The 18,668-nt window shown below is 47.5% G+C and overlaps 1 protein-coding gene across 1 annotated transcript in view; it reads right to left on the minus strand.

Annotated features, from left to right (window-relative positions):
• Nucleotides 1–13,279: 13,279 nt before the first annotated feature.
• The window catches only part of LOC145402688 (uncharacterized), a 315,211-nt gene continuing 309,822 nt past the window's right edge, over nt 13,280–18,668 (minus strand). Inside the window, exon 5 of the mRNA XM_080274661.1 lies at nt 13,280–13,442. Within this exon, the coding sequence (XP_080130787.1) occupies nt 13,280–13,442 (163 nt within the window). The remainder of the gene's footprint in view (nt 13,443–18,668) is intronic.

Here is an 18,668-nt window from a genome sequence, read left to right on the forward strand (position 1 = left end):
AAGATATTTCTCTATAGTACACTGAACGAGTAACACACAATCGCCTCTAGTAGTTTAAATTTTTTGCACAAAGAAGGGCCGTCCCTCTGATTACAGTCCTCTAAGCACTTTACCAAAATTTAAGAATAGCTTATTCTGCTTACTTATAAACAGTGGTAGGTCGTGGTGACTATCATAGTCTCACTTAATGTAGTGCTGCCTAGTTCTTCCTTCACTGTATAATTCTTTTTCTGTGTCTACCCTCCTCTCTTCCTATTTCTTCCTTCCTACCTGTCTATTTTCAATAGGATTCTTTCCACTTCAGTTGGCTCTACACTGAGTAAAATGCCTAGTGATTTCCTGTAAGTATGGAAACATTTACGATGGTAGGTGGTAGCCATACAGCCCAATAATGGGGTGATGTGGAAGCTTTAATGATGTCATTGTTAACTGGGTAGAGATAAGCAAATGTGTCACCCATCCATATACCAAACCTTTATATTTTTCGTCACGACTTGCTGTGGCAAGGCGTTGCCTACCACATGGAAACATCGATTTACCGCACAGGATGGCCCTGCAGGGGCAGCTGCTTCCCTGCTGTTGATGGGTCCACTTGAACATCATACCAGGACTAAACTCGGAAACAACAGCAACTTACTCATGATTAAAAAGAATTTGTTAGAATGTGTTTGAAGACTGTGCCTTATGAATCAGTCATATCTGAGGTATGCTGAGTGTGTTTTACCCTACCTTGCTGCAGCAATACACGAACACAGTGGAAAGAGCTCCTCTTCAATCTGGGGCGAGTAAGAGTCTTATCGGGGATACAAGAGGGCATCACCATCACCAACATGTATACAACCAACGCAGCCAGGATGCCAATCTGTATTGAATTTATGATATAATTTGTATGTTGAATTTGTATTTGTTCAGGTACTCTGAACAACAAATTCTTGGTCGCCCCTCCATCATTTCTTCCCACGGTCTTTGTCAGTTTACCTAGTATATACAAAGCAAAGGACACTGATGACAATTATCTTTATCCAGGTGAGATCATGTGTTGCTTGCAGCTGAAGTGTCAAAAGAACTGGGAGAGGCGGTACGAGTTTTGTTGTCGACTACTTAGATTAGGTTGTTTGACTAAATAACAAGTTTTAAAAGCAAAAATATTAGGTAGTGCAAACCAAGAACATATTATTTTGTGCTGGCTTTCATATATCCATTGTTTCAAGTTTTCTTTCAGAAATCGATTATACTTCATCCCAGAGATAACCCAATTATTTACAAACTCTTGGTAAAACAGAACATACATATTTTTTGTAGTAATGGCCTTCACTCCTATGCCACCGGTCTATAGCCCAAAATATATTCTCCAATTGATCCCAGGAATGTCTCTTTAGTCTTATTCTTGTCAAAATCTTGAATATTTGAATCTGTTTAAAGTATACTAATTTGAACTGGAAAGGCTAGGTAAAACGTTAATCAAGCACTTCAGTACACAAGAGACCTTTCTTAAGTTGAATAAAATCGTCTGTTAGCAGCAAAAATACACTGAAAAGAATGTCGCCGGATTCAATGAACTGAGAGAGAGAGAGAGAGAGAGAGAGAGAGAGAGAGAGAGAGAGAGAGAGACTTACCCACACATTTGTCGTCAGGGGCTGCAGGAACCCCCACAGTGAGACCTCGGGACTTCCTCGGGCTGCTAAGATTCTGGCGTGGTTGATGGACACGTGGTTTGTGAAGTCGACTGCTGTTGCTCGCTCGGGTGTCATTGTAAACAGTCCTAGGGCAATGTCTGCTTCCTATTGAGGTGGGGAATATACTAAAAGTTATGATCCTTGAACAGTGTGGCGCCGCCTATTTATTTTATTCAGTACTTACCATATCCACGTGGTTGTATTCAACTTAGGGTAGACATAACAGTTCAATTGTAATTTCTGTCTTCAGTTGGGGTGGGGAATATGGAGGGTTGACGCATTTTTTAAATTTTTCACTAGTGTGCTTAGTAGAATACACTTTGAGGCGATGTTAAAGATTGATTTAAAAAATGGAGAGGAAACGTTCACAGGCGCAGATAATTCCATCGAATGAAATGTAAAGCGCAATAGCCCTTAGAGGTGCCTAATATACTGCTTCAAGGTAAGGTCCATCTTTCTCCCCATGAAGATTGTAGAGGGATGTGAATGACTACATAATTACAGACTAAGCAAGCAAGTACTTCTTAAATTATCAGTTTCCATAAAAAAAAATCAACCAGGCTAAGCAGGCAAGTAATCTAAATTTTCAATTCCATTTTGTAAAATCATTCATTTTTCCTTCCTGATCTGTTCATGCATATACATATTAATCAGTGCCCTCATATCAAAGCTAATCTAATTTCAAAGTCCTACTTACTATGTGAAATCTCTTGAATACCCAGTATTGTAAGAGTCAATATTAAACGAGGGAAACTTTGCCCACCTCTCTATACACCATGCCAATCATGCCTGTCCACAGTCCGTCACTGGTCAGGTACCCCCACTCCTTATCTTCTGGTGGGATAAATTTGATCCTGGAAAGGTTCAGAGAGAGAGAGAGAGAGAGAAATTAGGTACGGTACAATACTTTTTATACTTCACGCAAATCATTGCCTTGTGAAGAGCTGTGACACCTACAAGCGATTTTATTCACCACTGGGAACCATATCGTCAATTTAAAGCTGGTATAACGAGAATGAATAAAACATTTGGCGCTTCAGTGCTGGCGAATGTGGAGAAACAAGTTAAAGTTAAGGAGGTAAAAATAATTATATAAATCATTTTATATATTGAGACTTTCATCCACTGATTTAATTTATATATAGAGATACCACGTCCTTGACTATGAGTTGCACACATGCTGCTGTTGCTGCTGCTGATGATGATAATGCTGCTGCTGCTGCTGCTGCTGCTGATGATGATGATGATATGATAATGCTGCTGCTGCTGCTGCTGATGATGATGATGATGATGATAATGCTGCTGCTGCTGCTGCTGCTGCTGATGATGATGATGATGATGATAATGCTGCTGCTGCTGCTGCTGATGATGATGATGATGATAATAATGCTGCTGCTGCTGCTGCTGATGATGATGATAATGCTGCTGCTGCTGCTGCTGCTGCTGATGATGATGATGATAATGCTGCTGCTGCTGCTGCTGCTGCTACTGATGATGATGATGATGGTGATGATCATGATGATGATGATTATTATTGTTATGCAGCATATCCTGTGCCCCGACCTCTCGGGTTCAGACACTGTGCAGCCATGGGTTCTTTGTTCCTGACCGGGTCAGTATCAACAAGGATGGAAAAACACAAACACCACGGATCAAAAGATACACTGCTATATTATCAGAGAACAATTACACACACAATGCTGTAGCCAAAGCTGAGAATACACAATAACTTGCACCGATGTTTATGACAATCACTGTTACAATATCAGACAGCGATTACACACACAATGCTATAGCCAAAGCTGAGTTTACACAACAACTTGCAACGATGTTTATGACAATCACTGTTCACCTAGTTCAGCACACATGTCTCATATATGGGTTTACACTTTCCTGGAGTATAACTGGCATACATACAGTGTCACAGGTAATATCTCACAAATATATCAAGCATATCACCATCGGCATATTCATAGACAACACTATCCAGTATATCCACAGAGACAACTCGTATAGTCAGGTCCATAAACCTAAGGGTTCGCAGGACATAGACGAGGTCCTAGCTACTATAACATATCCACGTGACATAGACGAAAACCCTAGCTAGACTTAGACTATGCCGCATCACACATGACAAGAGTATACAGTATATCAGACCTGAGGGTGGAGAGGGGGAGACGAAATAGTGTCGATAGGAAGGGACTGTTTTCCGTGGGGACGGGGGCCAGGGAGAGAGAAGGGGGAGGACAACACTGAACAAGTATGCACTGGGGTGTTGTTGTTTTCTGTGAGTGACACAGGGGGGTTTTGCACTGTCCGGGGGAAAGCAGCCCATGGACGGGGTGAGATACTTCACTTGTAAGTCACAGGTACACAGTTCACCAGGGGAGGACAACAATGGGAGGGTAGAGGGACGCACGGAAGTGGGGAGAGGCACTGGGAAAACATTCGGGGGGGGGTGGACATTGTCACACTGGTTGGTTCACTAGGGGTCGGGATCACAACACTGGTGGAGTAGAAAGTCACGAAACCTGTTACTCACAGTTCAGTCGGAGGGGAGAACGCGGCCACAGGTGAAGGGGCCTACGTCAGGAGCTCCAGGTGGCGGCCAGGCATGGGAGGAGGGCCGTCTAGGGAGCCGCACAGGAAAGGGTGGCCCTTGGAGGGACCAATAGTCCGAGAGGAGCAGGACGGTGTGTGGGGTGGCTCTCTAGCTGCATTGGCCCTACAGGAGGCAGGGTCTCTGAGCTGTGGCCGAAGAGGGCCAGTAGAAGAGCAGCAAGTCGTCGGTCCTTCGTTGTCATCAGGGTCCAGGGGAGGGACCGAGCGAGGCCCGGGCCTAAGGTCGGCCGGGAGGAGGGCTGCGTCCAGGTAGGGTTGGCTTCATGCCCGTCAGGGACGGCCGACAGGGAGGGACTGCGACCACCTACTTGGGGAGAAGCCCTGCTGCCACGGCAGAAACCTAGGGCGGCCCGCTGACTCCAGGGGCTGCAGCCTCGGTAGCAGGGGGAGGCTGTCAGGGGTGGACTGCGGCCTCTGGTCCTGGAGGAGCCCATCAGCACTGGGGTAGGGCTGGGCTGGAGGGACTGGACACCAGGCCTTGGGGACACCTTGCCGGGTCCAGACTCGGGTGGTGACCCTGTAGGGGGAGAGACTCCTGCCTTTTGGGGAGAAAGGCAAGGGGAGGGATGCCTCACTCTGCCACAGGGGTGGCGGGTTGAGCCAGAGGTGGCCCCCTCCATCAGACAGCCCCGTCGGGCACTGCCCGTGCTCCTATGAGGGTCAGGGATACAGGAGAGGTCAGGGGAGACTCTCCTGGACACCGCCGGTACTGGCGACGGGGAGCAGGCACCCATACTGCTCTCTCTGTGGTCATTGCAGCTCCAGCGGAGTCTGCACTCTGGCTGTAGGGCTAGAGTCTCCTGCCCCTGAGACGTTGGGAGGAAGAGTTCTGGTTTCTCTCTCAGCTTTCACCACAGCTCCAGTGGAGCATGCCCTCAGTTCGTTGGGAAGGAGACACCTGTCCCTGGGACGTCAGGAGGACCAGGTCAGACGTACCCTCACAGCTTATGCCACAGCTCCAGTGGAGCGTGCCCTCCTTCCATCGGGGTAGGTTCTGTACCTGCAACGTCACGAGGAAGAGGCTGGGCGTACTCTCTCGGCTTTCGCCACAGCTCTGGTGGAGCATGCCCCCCGTCTGTCGAGGCAGGGGGGTAGCAACCCTAGAATCTCCTCCTGAGTCCTCAGTCAAATAGGAGGCCAATCCAAAGGAATCAACATCCGAGGGTGTGCTTGGGAGCTTGTCTTCGCAAGTCCCATCCCTATTCTAGTGAGCATTCCCTCTGTTGGAGAGTAGTGTACTTTCTCTGTACACTGCTGGGTGGTCTGGCTGTGCAGAAGAGGGGCACTGAGTCACGAGGGACATATATCATTGATGCCGGGATGTCGGGTCAGATAAGTTAGCCCCTCTGTTGTCTCCTAGTGGGATGGGTATCACCTCCTCACTCTCTCATTCTGGGGTGGTGGTGTTGGGTTCACCCCACCGCGCGTGCATTTGACCACCGTCATGGGTGGAAAAGTCAAGTCCCTGTGACTGGAGTTGAAATGTGTCAGAGTTCGCGGTGCTATGTGATGGTGTGAAGTGATGGAGGAAGTTGGTCCAGTGGGTGGTCTGCAGGTTGGGTTGGAGGTATGGGGAGTATATGATGGTGAGGGACGAGGGCGTCGGCTTTTGTCACAGGAGGTGGAGAAGTTGGTTCATGCCGTGGATGCGGCATTTGCGCCCCTGGGGTGGGGTCCAGATGACGAGAGTGATTATCATTTCAGGTGGTAGTGGTTGGGCAGGCATGAGGAAGTCTGGCTGGAGACTGGAGAGGGTAGGTGTACTCATGCTTTTATGAGGACATCTCGAGGTAATCGGCTTAGTGGGACAGGCAATTGGGATATTTCCTAGGGGATGGCATGATTTGTGAACGAGGGGGGCGGTGTTAGGGGTGGAGGGGGGAAGGGTGTGTGGGTGTAGTGGGTGGGTGGGCAGGACAGGCAACCAGATCAGGTGCATGTGATTGTGGGAATGGGCATGGGTGGTGAGGGATGGGTGGAGGGCGGGAGCATGGGGGGCATGGGGGGTGGAGAAGATGTCGAAGGTGATGGTGGCGACAAGATTTGTTGTGGTGAGGTGTGAGCTTGGGTGGTGTGAGCGGGCATGGGCATGGGGCTCAGGGGGTGATGGGGTAAGAGCTGGGAGGGGTGTGCAAGGAGAGGGTGTGGGGTCCTAGGGGAGGGGTGGGGTCGGGGTGGCTAGTGGGGAGGGAGAGGAAGTCGAAGGGCCAGGTGTGGGCAACGGGGAAGTGGTGGCTGGTGTGGGGGTGGTGGACGTGGCAGGAGTGTTGGTGGAGGACAAAGAAGGGGAGAGGTAGCAGGTGTAGGAATTTTCCAGTGTTGGGGGGAGGGGTGGAGGCGGGGTCGGTGGATTGTGTTACCGTGGGGGTGGTGCGTCTGGTGCTGGACAGCGATGCAAGTGTCGGTTTCTGTAGGTGCAGGTGATGTGGTGGTTGATAATGACTTGGTAATGGTTGGGGACGCTGATTACTTCATAGGGGCCGGTATAGCAAGGGGCGAGCTTGTGTGGGGTAGGTTGGGTGGCAACCATGGCAAGATCGCTTGGTTTGCAGGGGTTGGCAGGGGTGGTATCTGGGGCTAAGTCTTAAGGTGAAGTAGGGGGTCGGATGAGGTAGGGTTGGGGGGGTGGCTGGAGGTGGTGGTGGAGAGAGAGCAGCAGGGGGGATTCGCCGAATACCCGTTCATGCGGCGTGATGCCATCCTCACGTGGGCAGGTGTTCATGGTCCACTGTATGATTTTGACATGTGCTGGCCAGTCGTCATCCTGTGTGGCTTGAATGTGGATCCATACCTGATTGAGCAGAGTGCGATGACTACGCTCACAGATGCCGTTCCCTTGTGGCCAGTATGGGGATGAATGGGAGATGTTGTATTAAAAAATGGTAGATAGTTCTTTCCATATTTTTCCTGTAAATTCGGGTGCATTATCAGAATGGAGGGCGTGGGGGATGCCAAAGTATGGGAATATGTGGCGAGTCAGGGCATCTCCGATGGCAAGGGCATGATGTTCTTTCTCCAGGCAGGCTACCAGGAATTTAGAGTGTCTACAAAAGTAATGATGTAAGGGTAACCTGATTAGGTGGAAGGGGGCCGACGGCATCGACTGACAATAGTTGCTATGGTTTGCTGGCCAACAGACGGCCAGAGGGGCCTGGTGTGTGAGTGGTGTCCTTTCTGAGGGCGCATGCTCGACAGGCTTCTACTACCTGTTGTGCTAGTTTGGAGGGGTGTGGGGTCCAGAAGGTGTCATTGAACACCTGGAGCAACTTCCTTGCGCCGAGGTGTATCCTGTTGTCAGCGTAGAGATGGGTGAGGGTGTCCAGGGCGGCCTTGGGGTCGAGAGCTATGTGGCCGGAGGGGGTTTGCAGCTTGGAGAACAGGTGGGCATCCAATCAGGGTGATCCTTGGCCTACCAACGTTGCAGGAGGGTGGTCATAGCCTGGATGGCATTTACAGGAAGTCTGGAGAGGGCGACTGCATTCGTGTGGATTTTTTCAGGTCGGTATGATATGTCAGTCAATTTCTTCCAAGGTCTCTCTCCAGCAGATCATCTGTGCATTTTTAGTGACAGATTGGCAAAGCCATTGCAGGGACTGGTGATCTCCAATGATGGTAATGTGGGTGCCCACCAGGTATGTGTGGAAATATTCGAGTGCCCAGATGATACTGTGGCACTCCCGCTTAGTGCCTGCATAGATCCGCTCAGCCTGGTTGAGAGTGCGGCTGGTGCAGGCAATAATGTGTTCCCTGCCATCTCATACGTGTGCTAATACGGTGCCGATGGCTACCAGTGAGACGTCAGTGTAGAGGCGGAATGGGAAAGAGTAATCTGGGAATGCCACTATGAGGGCCGTGATGAGTTTGTCTTTGAGGGTCTGAAAGGCTTGGAGGCTGTCTTCTGTCCAAGTAAATGGCTCCCCTTGTTTGGTGAAATCGTGTAGGGTTTTGGCGATGGCAGCGAACTCCTTTACGAAATGGCGGTACTATGAGGTGAGGCCTATGAACAGGCGGATCTCATGCATGTCTCGGGGTAGGGGGAGGTCAGCTATGGCTCTGAGTTTCTTGGGGTCGGGTGCGATGCCTTCCTTTGATATGACATGTCTTAGGAAGGAAACGGATCTCTTGGCCAGGACGCACTTGGATGGGCGTAGTTTGAGCCCGGCATGTCATATTCTGGAAAAAACCTGGCGTAGGTGGTGGAGATGGTCGGCCCAGGTTCTGCTGAAGATCACGACATCATCGAGGTAGCCGAGGCAGGTCTCCCAGGTGAGGTCACTAAGCACGGACTCCATCAGGAGGGAAAAACGTCGCTGGGGTGTTGCAGAGGCCAAAGGGGAGCACATTTAATTTGTAGTGCTTCCCATTGCTGGTGGAGAGGGCAGTCTTTCCTCAATCCTCCGGATGCATGGGGGCCTCCCAGTACCCCGATTGCAGGTCCAGGGTGGAGAACCAGGATGCCCTGTGGAGAGAGTCCAGGGAGTCATCGATCCTTGGTAGGGGAGTGGCGTCTTTGATACTGACATCATTTAGGCGACGGTAGTCCACACAAAATCGTAGTGTCCCATCTTTCTTCTTTACGAGGACGACAGGAGACGACAAAGGGCTGGTTGATGGAGATATTATGCCGGCATCTAACATGTCATGGACCTGCTGGTCTTCCTCTGCCCTTTGTATGGGGTTCTTCCAGCGAGCAGGCTGCTGGATGGGGGGCCCGTCATATGTATCTCGTGGGAGAGGATGGTGGTGTGGCTGATGGCTACGGGTTCTGATGAGAAGATGTCCTGAAAGTCCAGGAGGAGGCATCTCAGATCGGCAGTTTGTTGTGGGGAAAGGTGGTCGGGGAGTGGGGGTAAGGCCTGGGAGGTGGAGGAAAGGGGTGTGGTGCAGGGCTCTGCTTCTTCCATCTCGCCCACTACTAGGCCCTTGGGGAGGGTGAGGGGGTGAGCTGGAGAGGTTAGCCACATGGACTGCACGAGGTGTGGGGGGAGGGAGGTGGGGGAGAGAAGGCAGGAGGCGGTGGCACCCGCTGGTGTGACTGGGGAGAATACTATGTGGGTAGTGGCCGGTTGGTGTAAAGGGAGCCACACTTTATGGTGGGGAGGAATAGTTACAACGGAGGAGAGAGTGGCAGAAAAGGTGGGGGGCGGGGTGGCTGGGGCAGGGGCGGGGCTGGAGGGGCAGGAGAGGGGGTGATGGGGGGAGGGAGAAGGGGGGAAGAAAAAGGTGTGACAGTGTGGCACATGCAGAGAGGTTGAGGGGGTGGATCTGGTGATTTGTGGAAATGCAACCGCCTTCCTTGGCAAGCAATGTTGGCCCAGAGTTTCTGTAGCAGATCCAACCCCTATTACACACACAATGATATAGCCAAAGCTGAGATTACACAGCAACTTCCAACGGTGTTTATGACAATCACTGTCCACCTAGTTCAGCACACATGTCTCATACATGGGTTTACACTTTCCTGGAGTATAACTGGCATATACACAGTGTCACAGGTATTATCTCACAAATATATCAAGCATATCACCATTGGCATATTCACAGACAACACCATCCAGTATATCCACAGAGACAGCTTGTATAGTCAGGTCCTTAAGCCTAAGGGTTCACAGGACATAGATGAGGTCCTAGCTACTAAAATATATCCGCATGACATAGATGAAAACCCTAGCTAGACTTAGACTATGCCACGTCACACAGGACGAGAGTATACAGTACGTCAGACCTGAGGGGGGGAGGGGGTGACGAATTAGTGTGGATAGGGAGGGACTGTTTTCCGTGGGGACGGGGGCCAGGGGGAGAGAAGAGATGGGGAACAACACTTAACAAGGATGAATTGGGGTGTTGTTGTTTTCTGCGAGTGACACAAGGGGGTTCTGCACTGTCCGGGGGAAAGCAGCCCGTGGATGGGGTAAGATACTCCGCTTGTAAGCCACAGGTACTCGGTTCACCAGGAGGGGACACCAAGGGGAAGGTAGAAGGATGCACGGGGGGGGGGAGAGGCACTGGGGAGACACTCCAGGGGGGGGGAACAACGTCAGACTGGTTGGTTCACTAGGGGTTGGGATCACCACACTGGAGGAGTGGAAAGTCACAAGACCTGTTACTCACAGTTCAGTTGGAGGGGAGAACACGGCCATGGGTGAAGGAGCCTACATCAGGAGTTCCAGATGGCGGCCAGGCGTGGGAGATGGGCCGTCCAGGGAGCTGTACAGGAAAGGGTGGCCCTTGGAGGGGCCACTAGTCTGAGACGAGAGGGACGGTGTGTGTGGGGGGGGCTCTCTAGCCATGTCAGCCCTACAGGAGGCAGGGCTCTCTCGGCTGGGGCCAAAGAGGGCCATTAGACGAGCAGCACATCGTCAGCCCTTCATCGTCATTGTTGGGGTCTGGGTGAGGGACTGAGGGAGGCCTGGGCTTAAGGTCAGCTGGGAGGAGGGCTGCATCCGGGCGGGGATGGCTTCATGCCCGACAAGTGCAGCCGACAGGGAGGGACTGCAGCCACCTACTCCGGGAGAAGCTCTGCTGCCGTGGCAGACACCATGGGCAGGCTGCTGACTCTGGAGGCTGTGGCCTTGGCAGCAGAGGGAGGCCGTCAGGGGTGGACTGCGGTCTCTGGTCCTGGTGGAGCCCGTCAGCATCGGGGGAGGGCGGGGCTGGAGGGACTGGACACTGGGCCTTGGGGATGCCTCACCCGGTCCAGACTTGGGTGGGGAGCCTGTAGAGGGAGAGACTCCCGCCTCTCGGGGAGAGAGATGAGGGGAGGGGCGCCTCACTCTACCACAGGGGTGGCAGGTCGAGCCAAAGGTGGCCCCCTCTGTCAGACAGCCCTGTTGGGCACTGCTTGCACTCCTACGAGGGTCAGGGAAGCAGGAGAAGTCGGGGGAGCCTCTCCTGGACACCGGCGGTACTGGCAACTGGGAGCGGACACCCATAGGGCCGTCCCTGTGATCGTCGCGGCTCCGGTGGAGTCTGCACTCCTGCCGTAGGGCTAGAGTCTCCTGCCCCTGAGACGTTGGGAGGAAGAGGTCGGGCATACTCTCTCAGCTTTCGCCACAGCTCCAGTGGAGAGTGCCCTCTGTTTGTCAGGAAGGAGACACCTGTCCCTGGGACGTTGGGAGGACGAGGTCGGATGTAGGCTACTCTCACGGCTTATGCCACAGCTCCATCGAGAAAGGTTCTATACTTGCAACATCGGGAGGAAGAGGCCGGGCGTACTCTCTTGGTTTTCGCCACAGCTCCAGTGGAGCGTGTCCTCCGTCTGTCGAGGTAGGAGGGTAGTAACCCTAGAGGCTCCTCCTGAGTCCTCAGTCAAATAGGAGGCCGATCCAAAGGACTCAGCATCTGAGGGTGTGCTTGGGAGCTTGTCTTTGCAAGTCCCACCCCAATTCTGGTGAGCGTTCCCTCTGCTGGAGAGTAGTGTACTTTCCCTGTACACTGCTGGGTGGTCTGGCTGCACAGAAGAGGGGCATCGAGTCACGAGGGACATATGTCATTGATGCCGGGACATCGGGTCATGTAAGTTAGCCCCTCCGTCGTCTCCTAGTGGGGTGGGTATCACCGCCTCACTCTCTCATCCTGGGATGGTGGAGTTGGGTTCACCCCGCCGTGCGTGCATTTCAGTTATTATTATATTATTATTATTACAGCTGTTAATGATAAACGTCTGCCACAGATATTACTGAAGCAATATTATGTGGATAGGATGTAGGTTTGAAACAAAGTAAATAGTAACTGACACTATCACCCATTTCACTGGACAGTTAATATATATAAACTTTTCTTTTCTTTTCTTTTTTAATTTCTATATTTTATATAATGTATCTTAGTCTACTCTGGAAGATGAAATGTAATGATAACAAAGATTTAAAATTTTTCCAATTGTTTTGCAACAGTTGGAAACACACACACACACACACACACACACACACACACACAGTACTAAGAGGAAACTACTCATCATGGAAAGAAGTGACTAGTGGAGTACCACAGTGTTCAGTGCTGGCACCAATCATGTTTTTAGTGTATATAAATGATATAAACAGTAACACTGGAAATGAGAGCTATCTGAATATGTTTGCAGATGATGCAAAAATTCAAAGGAGAATTACTAACACAGACTCTAGTAAAGAGCTACAAGAAGAATTAAATAAACTTCATGAATGGAGTAGTACATGGCAAATGGAATTCAATGTGGACAAGTGTCATGTAATCAAGTTTGGTAAAAGTGGAAAAAGATCTGATTGGGATTATAAGTTAGGAAATAAAACCCTACACACATCAGAAAGCGAGAAAGACCTAGATGTGATTATCAATAACAGACTATCTCCGGCTGACCACATCAGCGAGAAGGTACGGAACATGTATACACTGCTTGCAAATATGAGAATAGCATTCACATACATAAATCAAGACATGCTAAGAAGGATAATAACATCATTCATTAGACCAACCCTGGAATATGCATCAGTAGTCTGGAGTCCTCATCTCAAAAAGCACATAGACAAGATTGAAAAAATTCAAAGGGCCGCTACAAGATGGATACCAAGCTTAAGGGACCTAAGCTACAAAGAAAGACTAAATAAACTGAATCTACCAACACTACAGGAGAGAAGGAAAAGAGGTGACATGATGATGTTATATAAGTGCATATCAGGGAATGAGAAAATAGACATAAATGATTACTTAACATGTGGAGAAGCATCAGCAAGAGGACACTGGAAAAAACTGCATAAGAAGAGAGGTGATAAAGACGTAAGGAAATTCAGTTTCCCAAACAGAGCAATTGATCAATGGAATGCACTACCGAATGAAATAGTGTGTGCCAAAACAATTCACAAATTTAAGGATATATACGATAAATATGGTTTAAGACACGGGACAGTACGAGCTTGACTCATTCCTGTAAAGATACAATTAGGTAAGAACAATTAGGTAAGAACACACACACGCTACCTCCGTCATAATGTCAAGGCTTACTTATCTTACGTGAAGTTCATAGATTTGGCGATGGCCTCGATAAGAGCGTTTTCGGCGTTGTAGCCAATGATTTTCTTCTCCCCAGGATGGTCCGGGTCGTCCACGGTCTCAGTTCTCTCAGTGTCAACCACGAGTCTGGATACTATCAGCCTCGGTCGATGGACAAACCTAAGCAAGGGATTAGTTACATAAAATTTTGTCACCACAGTCGGCTTTTCACCTGATACTCATCCGCAACCCCTTTGACATTAATTTTTTTGATAGTCAAGTGTAGTTAGACTGGAGGATAACTTTGACTAGCAACCAATGAGATTCCTTCCTTCCACAAAACAAAGTGCGTCGAATTTCTTGCAACCACGTCTTAGACAGATTGTGACAGGCCAAATCCCTTTGATGAAAACAAACTAGTTAAAGACTAACACACACCCTACTGTTTTTACTTTAATATGACCTAATATGCTTTATCCCCGTCTTGATTGCTGAGTGTAAAAATAACGCTATATGCTAGTCATAAAGAAGTGCTGTGTAATGGATGTATAACCGTATCATCGTTTTATTTATACCTTACCTATGTGAAATAATCTACATGAGGACTATTATTGGGCCAGGTTAACCAAAAAGATCTACAAAAGTACCAGATCCAGGTACAAATACAACACACTCAGAGAGGGCATTCCTTTGCCAACGCCATTGTCACCAAAATTTTAAAATCAAACTGCAGTTTTCAGGCTATACCATGACAAAAACCATGACAGTATCAATCAGTTTTTCATCAAGGATCATCAATGATGGTTTTAGTAATAAGTACAGTATATCAGTGAGAAAAGGAAAGTGTTTATTTACGTAATTTTAACAATTATTATTGTCAGACACAAAAATAAATGAAGTCCTATACATTAGTTTTATAGACATTTAATAAAATCCGCAAAATTTTCCTATCTCGCAATGTTAATAACACCAAATTTAAAAAAATAATCCACGTTCCTTCTCTGGATCAAGATCCTCCTCAAAATCTAATAAACTTTCTCTTGGCCAATGGGCATCCCCTTGAGAGATTTTCATCTAAATTTGGTTGTAACTATTTGAGATATTTTGTGGACAGACAAACAGGAAGACACGAGTGATCACATAACATCCGCAAAACTTCCTTGGCGGAGATAACACCACAATTCAGAGAAAAGCATAAACACATCATTCACAATAGAAAATACACAAAATATGTATCAGTACCCTGCACCAAAAAAAGTATATATATATATATATATATATATATATATATATATATATATATATATATATATATATATATATATATATATATTGTTACGGAACAGAGAAAACTGTCCCGCAAAGTTCCAGGTTCAAAACAAAGAGTTAGGTAAAATTACAAGTTAAAGTTTAATGCTCAAACTAACAACAAAACATGCAGGACTCATAAGGATAATGTAATGGCAAAAAACAGGTTAAATATATGGTTAACTGCAATACCCTCTATTAACACGAAATTAGCATGAGTAAATTTATCTAAGTCAGCCCTGATAAAATGAAAATACCAGATAATACTCAGTGAATGCAAGATATATTATTACAGATACAAAATATTATTAATAATGGCTGACAGTAAAACTTTACATTAAGCACAAAAACCTCACTAGGCCTACGAATTAACACCTTATACTAAACAGTACAAGAAAAAATGCAATAACAGTTATACTCAAATTACACAGCTGCTAGATGGTTGGAGACTTCCTGAGCACTCACAATAATAACAACTGTACAGGGGAAGACAGAGATGCGAACAAAATGAGGAGTAGATCTAAGTGGCAATTAATGTAGAGACTGAGCTCATTATATAGGGGCCGGCAGAGCTTGATACAACTTGTAAGAAGGACGCGCAAATGAAGCCAGAGGGGACAAAGAGTTGACAATCCTGCTCTGAACAACAGAAAGAACGACTTACTCTACTATAAGGGAGGACGGGGGGAGTGTGGTAGAACACGCTCGTGATCAAACATGCAGCATACTGTACGTTAGAATTACACAAAGGATGATGAAATCATAGGCTATGTAACACCTCCCCACAAAGAAAAAAGAAATTTACAAAGGAAATTTCTTATTACTCTAAAACAATCTGTCTAAAGTCTAGATAAGCAATCTGCAATAACATTTTCTTTCCCCCTGACATGTTGTATGTCTAATGAATACTCCTGAAGAAGTAGACTCCATCTTGTCAATCTCTGATTTTTATCTTTAAACTTACTAAGGAATTTCAGTGGGTTATGATGGGTATAAATGACTATGGGGTCAAAACCAGAACACAAATAAAATGAAAAATGCTGTAAACCCAAAATCAAGGCCAAAAGCTCTTTCTCAATAGTTGAGTAGTTCTTTTGAGGTGGAGTGAACTTCTTACTGTAATAAGATACAGGGTCTTCAATACCCTGATCATCCTCTTGGAGCAAAACAGCCCCAGCTCCTGTATCACTTGCGTCAACAGCCATCTTAAAAGGCTTAGCAAAATTTGGAGTAGCAAGCACTGGCTGACTTAATAGGATAGCTTTAAGTTTGCTGAAAGAGGATTCACAGTCATTAGTCCAGACAAATTTAACTCCCTTTTTCAGTAGGTCTGTAAGAGGTGATACAAGAATTGAAAATTTAAGAACAAATCTCCTGTAATAACCTACCATTCCCAAAAATCTTTGTACCTCTTTCCTACTTTTAGGTCTGGGAAGATCACTTATAACCTGAACCTTAGCTCCTGGTGGTGCAACATGTCCATCACAAATTACGTACCCAAGGTACTGAACTTTAGCTTGACCAAACTCACACTTTGATAAATTAGCTACAAGATTAGCCTGAACCAAACGCTCAAGAAATTTACTGACACGGCATAGGTGATCTTTCCAGTTGTCACTGAAGAGTAATACATCATCAATATAAACAACACACCCTGCCAAACCCTCTGTTACAACATTCATGAGCTTCTGAAATGTGGCTGGTGCATTCTTCATACCATATGGCATTACAGAACATGCAAAAGTCTTTCCTAGTGTTACAAAACATGAGATCTCCCTAGCACGTTTAGTCATAGGTACTTGCCAGTATCCTTTTAACAAATCAAACTTACTTATGTACCTAGCCTTTCCGATCTTGTCTATGCAATCTTCCACACGAGGGAGAGGGTAAGTGTCTGTTTTGGTTATCTGATTAACACGTCTGTAGTCAATGCAAAGCCGCTGTGACCCACCTGGCTTAGGAACTAGAGTGACAGGAGAACTCCACTCGCTCTGAAAGGGCTCAATCATCTTGTGGTCCAACAGGTAGCCAAGCTCCTTCTGGATGAGAGGAACTTTCACTGGGTTCGCACGGTAAGGAGGCAGTTTAATTGGCTTTGCGTCTCCAACATCGACATCATGCATCAACACAGTGGTTCTTCCTGGAGTGGCACGGAACACTTGCGGGTACTCCTGCAGTAATGCCGAAAACTCCAGACTTTCCTCGGGAGCTAGATGAGAAAGCTTAGTCTGGAGAATATTCATGATATCAGGATTCTTCCTCAAACTATCACTCAGGCTCATGCTGCATGGGAGAACTTCACTTGCAGACTCAGGTGGAACAGCTACAGTGCAGACTGGATTATCTTCGTCCCGCCTGTGATATAACTTTAGCATGTTGATGTGACATAGTTGCTTGTTCTTTCTACGATCTGGTGTGGCGATGACATAGTTGACATCACTGAGTTTCTTCTCCACGAAATAAGGACCACTAAACTTGGCTTGAAGAGGTTGCCCATGCACCGGTAGCAGAATCAAAACCTGATCTCCTGGCTGAAAGTGGCGTAACCTGGACTTCTTATCATAACAAGTCTTCATCTTCTCCTGAGCAGCTCCTAAATTCTCTCTCGCCAGCTGCAAAGCAGTGGACAGCCGTTCTTTGAACTTCATCACATACTCCAGCAGGTTGACGTCATCTTCCTCTGACAGCCAGCATTCCTTGAGTAACTTAAGGGGTCCTCTTACTTCATGGCCAAACAGTAGTTCAAAGGGTGAGAAGCCCAGTGATTCATTTGGAGATTCTCTTGCGGCAAACACAACGAATGGAAGACCTTTATCCCAGTCTTTCTGATGTTCCAAACAGTATTTCTTGAGCATCGATTTGAGTGTTTGATGATATCTCTCCAACGCTCCTTGGGTCTGGGGATGGTAAGCTGAAGACGTGATCTGGGTGATGCCCAACTCTTTCAGAGACTGCTTGAAAACATTTGACATGAAATTACTTCCCCGGTCTGACTGTACCTCCTTGGGCAGACCAAACTTTGTGAAGAACCCTAGCATTTCCCTTAACCACGTTCTTTTCTTTGCTGAGATATTTCTAAGTGGAATGGCTTCAGCATAACGAGTAGCCATATCAATCAGGGTCAACACATAAGAAAATCCTGAAGAAGTCTTAGGAAGAGGGCCCACAATATCCACCAACACACGGGTGAAAGGCGCCTCAAAAGGAGGAATGGGAACTAGAGGTGCAACCTTTTCGGTCTGATTACACTTCCCCACAACTTGACAGGTGTGACAAGACTTACAATACCAGGAAACATCCCTGAAGATACCTAGCCAGTAGAAGTGTTTCAAAATGCGTGCCACAGTCTTCCTCACTCCAAGGTGTCCCGCCAAACTGGAATCATGAGCCACTCTAATGATATCCTGCCTACAAACACGAGGGATGACAACTTGATGTACAACCTCCCATTCACAGTCGGCTGATGCTGTTGGGGGTCTCCACTTCCTCATAAGTACTCCTGACTTTATATAATAACAAGTAGAAGCACCAGCTGACTCTTCCTCACTGCAAGCAGAGTTAGCTAGACCTTTCAACTCAGGATCAGCAACCTGCAACTCAACCAACTCTTGACGAGACAAATTATCAACACTACGGGATACTGCCTCATCTGGCGAGTGGTCCAAATTAGCAAGGAAAGTGTCAGCTAGGAAAACATCATCATCATCATTATCCTCTAAGTCACCAGTAACTTTAGACTTAGCCCTAGTGACAGCACATGCAGGGAACACATCAGGGACATCACAATCCTGGGTCGCAGCCACTGGCTCACTAGATTAAAAGCATCTACTTGCCCGAGTGCCAGGGGGTTAACTCATCCTCTTCAGGCCCACAGTGGGGGGCGGAGGGACGTTGGTTACAAGATTGTGACAACGTGAGTTAACTTTTACCTGGTCGTGGTGTAGTGGTATGCTGCCTGGCTCTCACCTGAGAGTCCCGGGTTCGATTCCCGGCATATTGGTAATTTCTCTGATGAAGACAACTGAGGAGCTGGACACACTTGACTTCCACCAATATCATTTCCAAGTAAGAAAGTTACACCTGACATTGGGAGTGTCT

Source organism: Coenobita brevimanus, chromosome 58 (genome assembly GCF_032717465.1).
Source record: "Coenobita brevimanus isolate Jiangsu-jjx chromosome 58, ASM3271746v2, whole genome shotgun sequence".
NCBI classification, from domain to species: domain Eukaryota; kingdom Metazoa; phylum Arthropoda; class Malacostraca; order Decapoda; family Coenobitidae; genus Coenobita; species Coenobita brevimanus.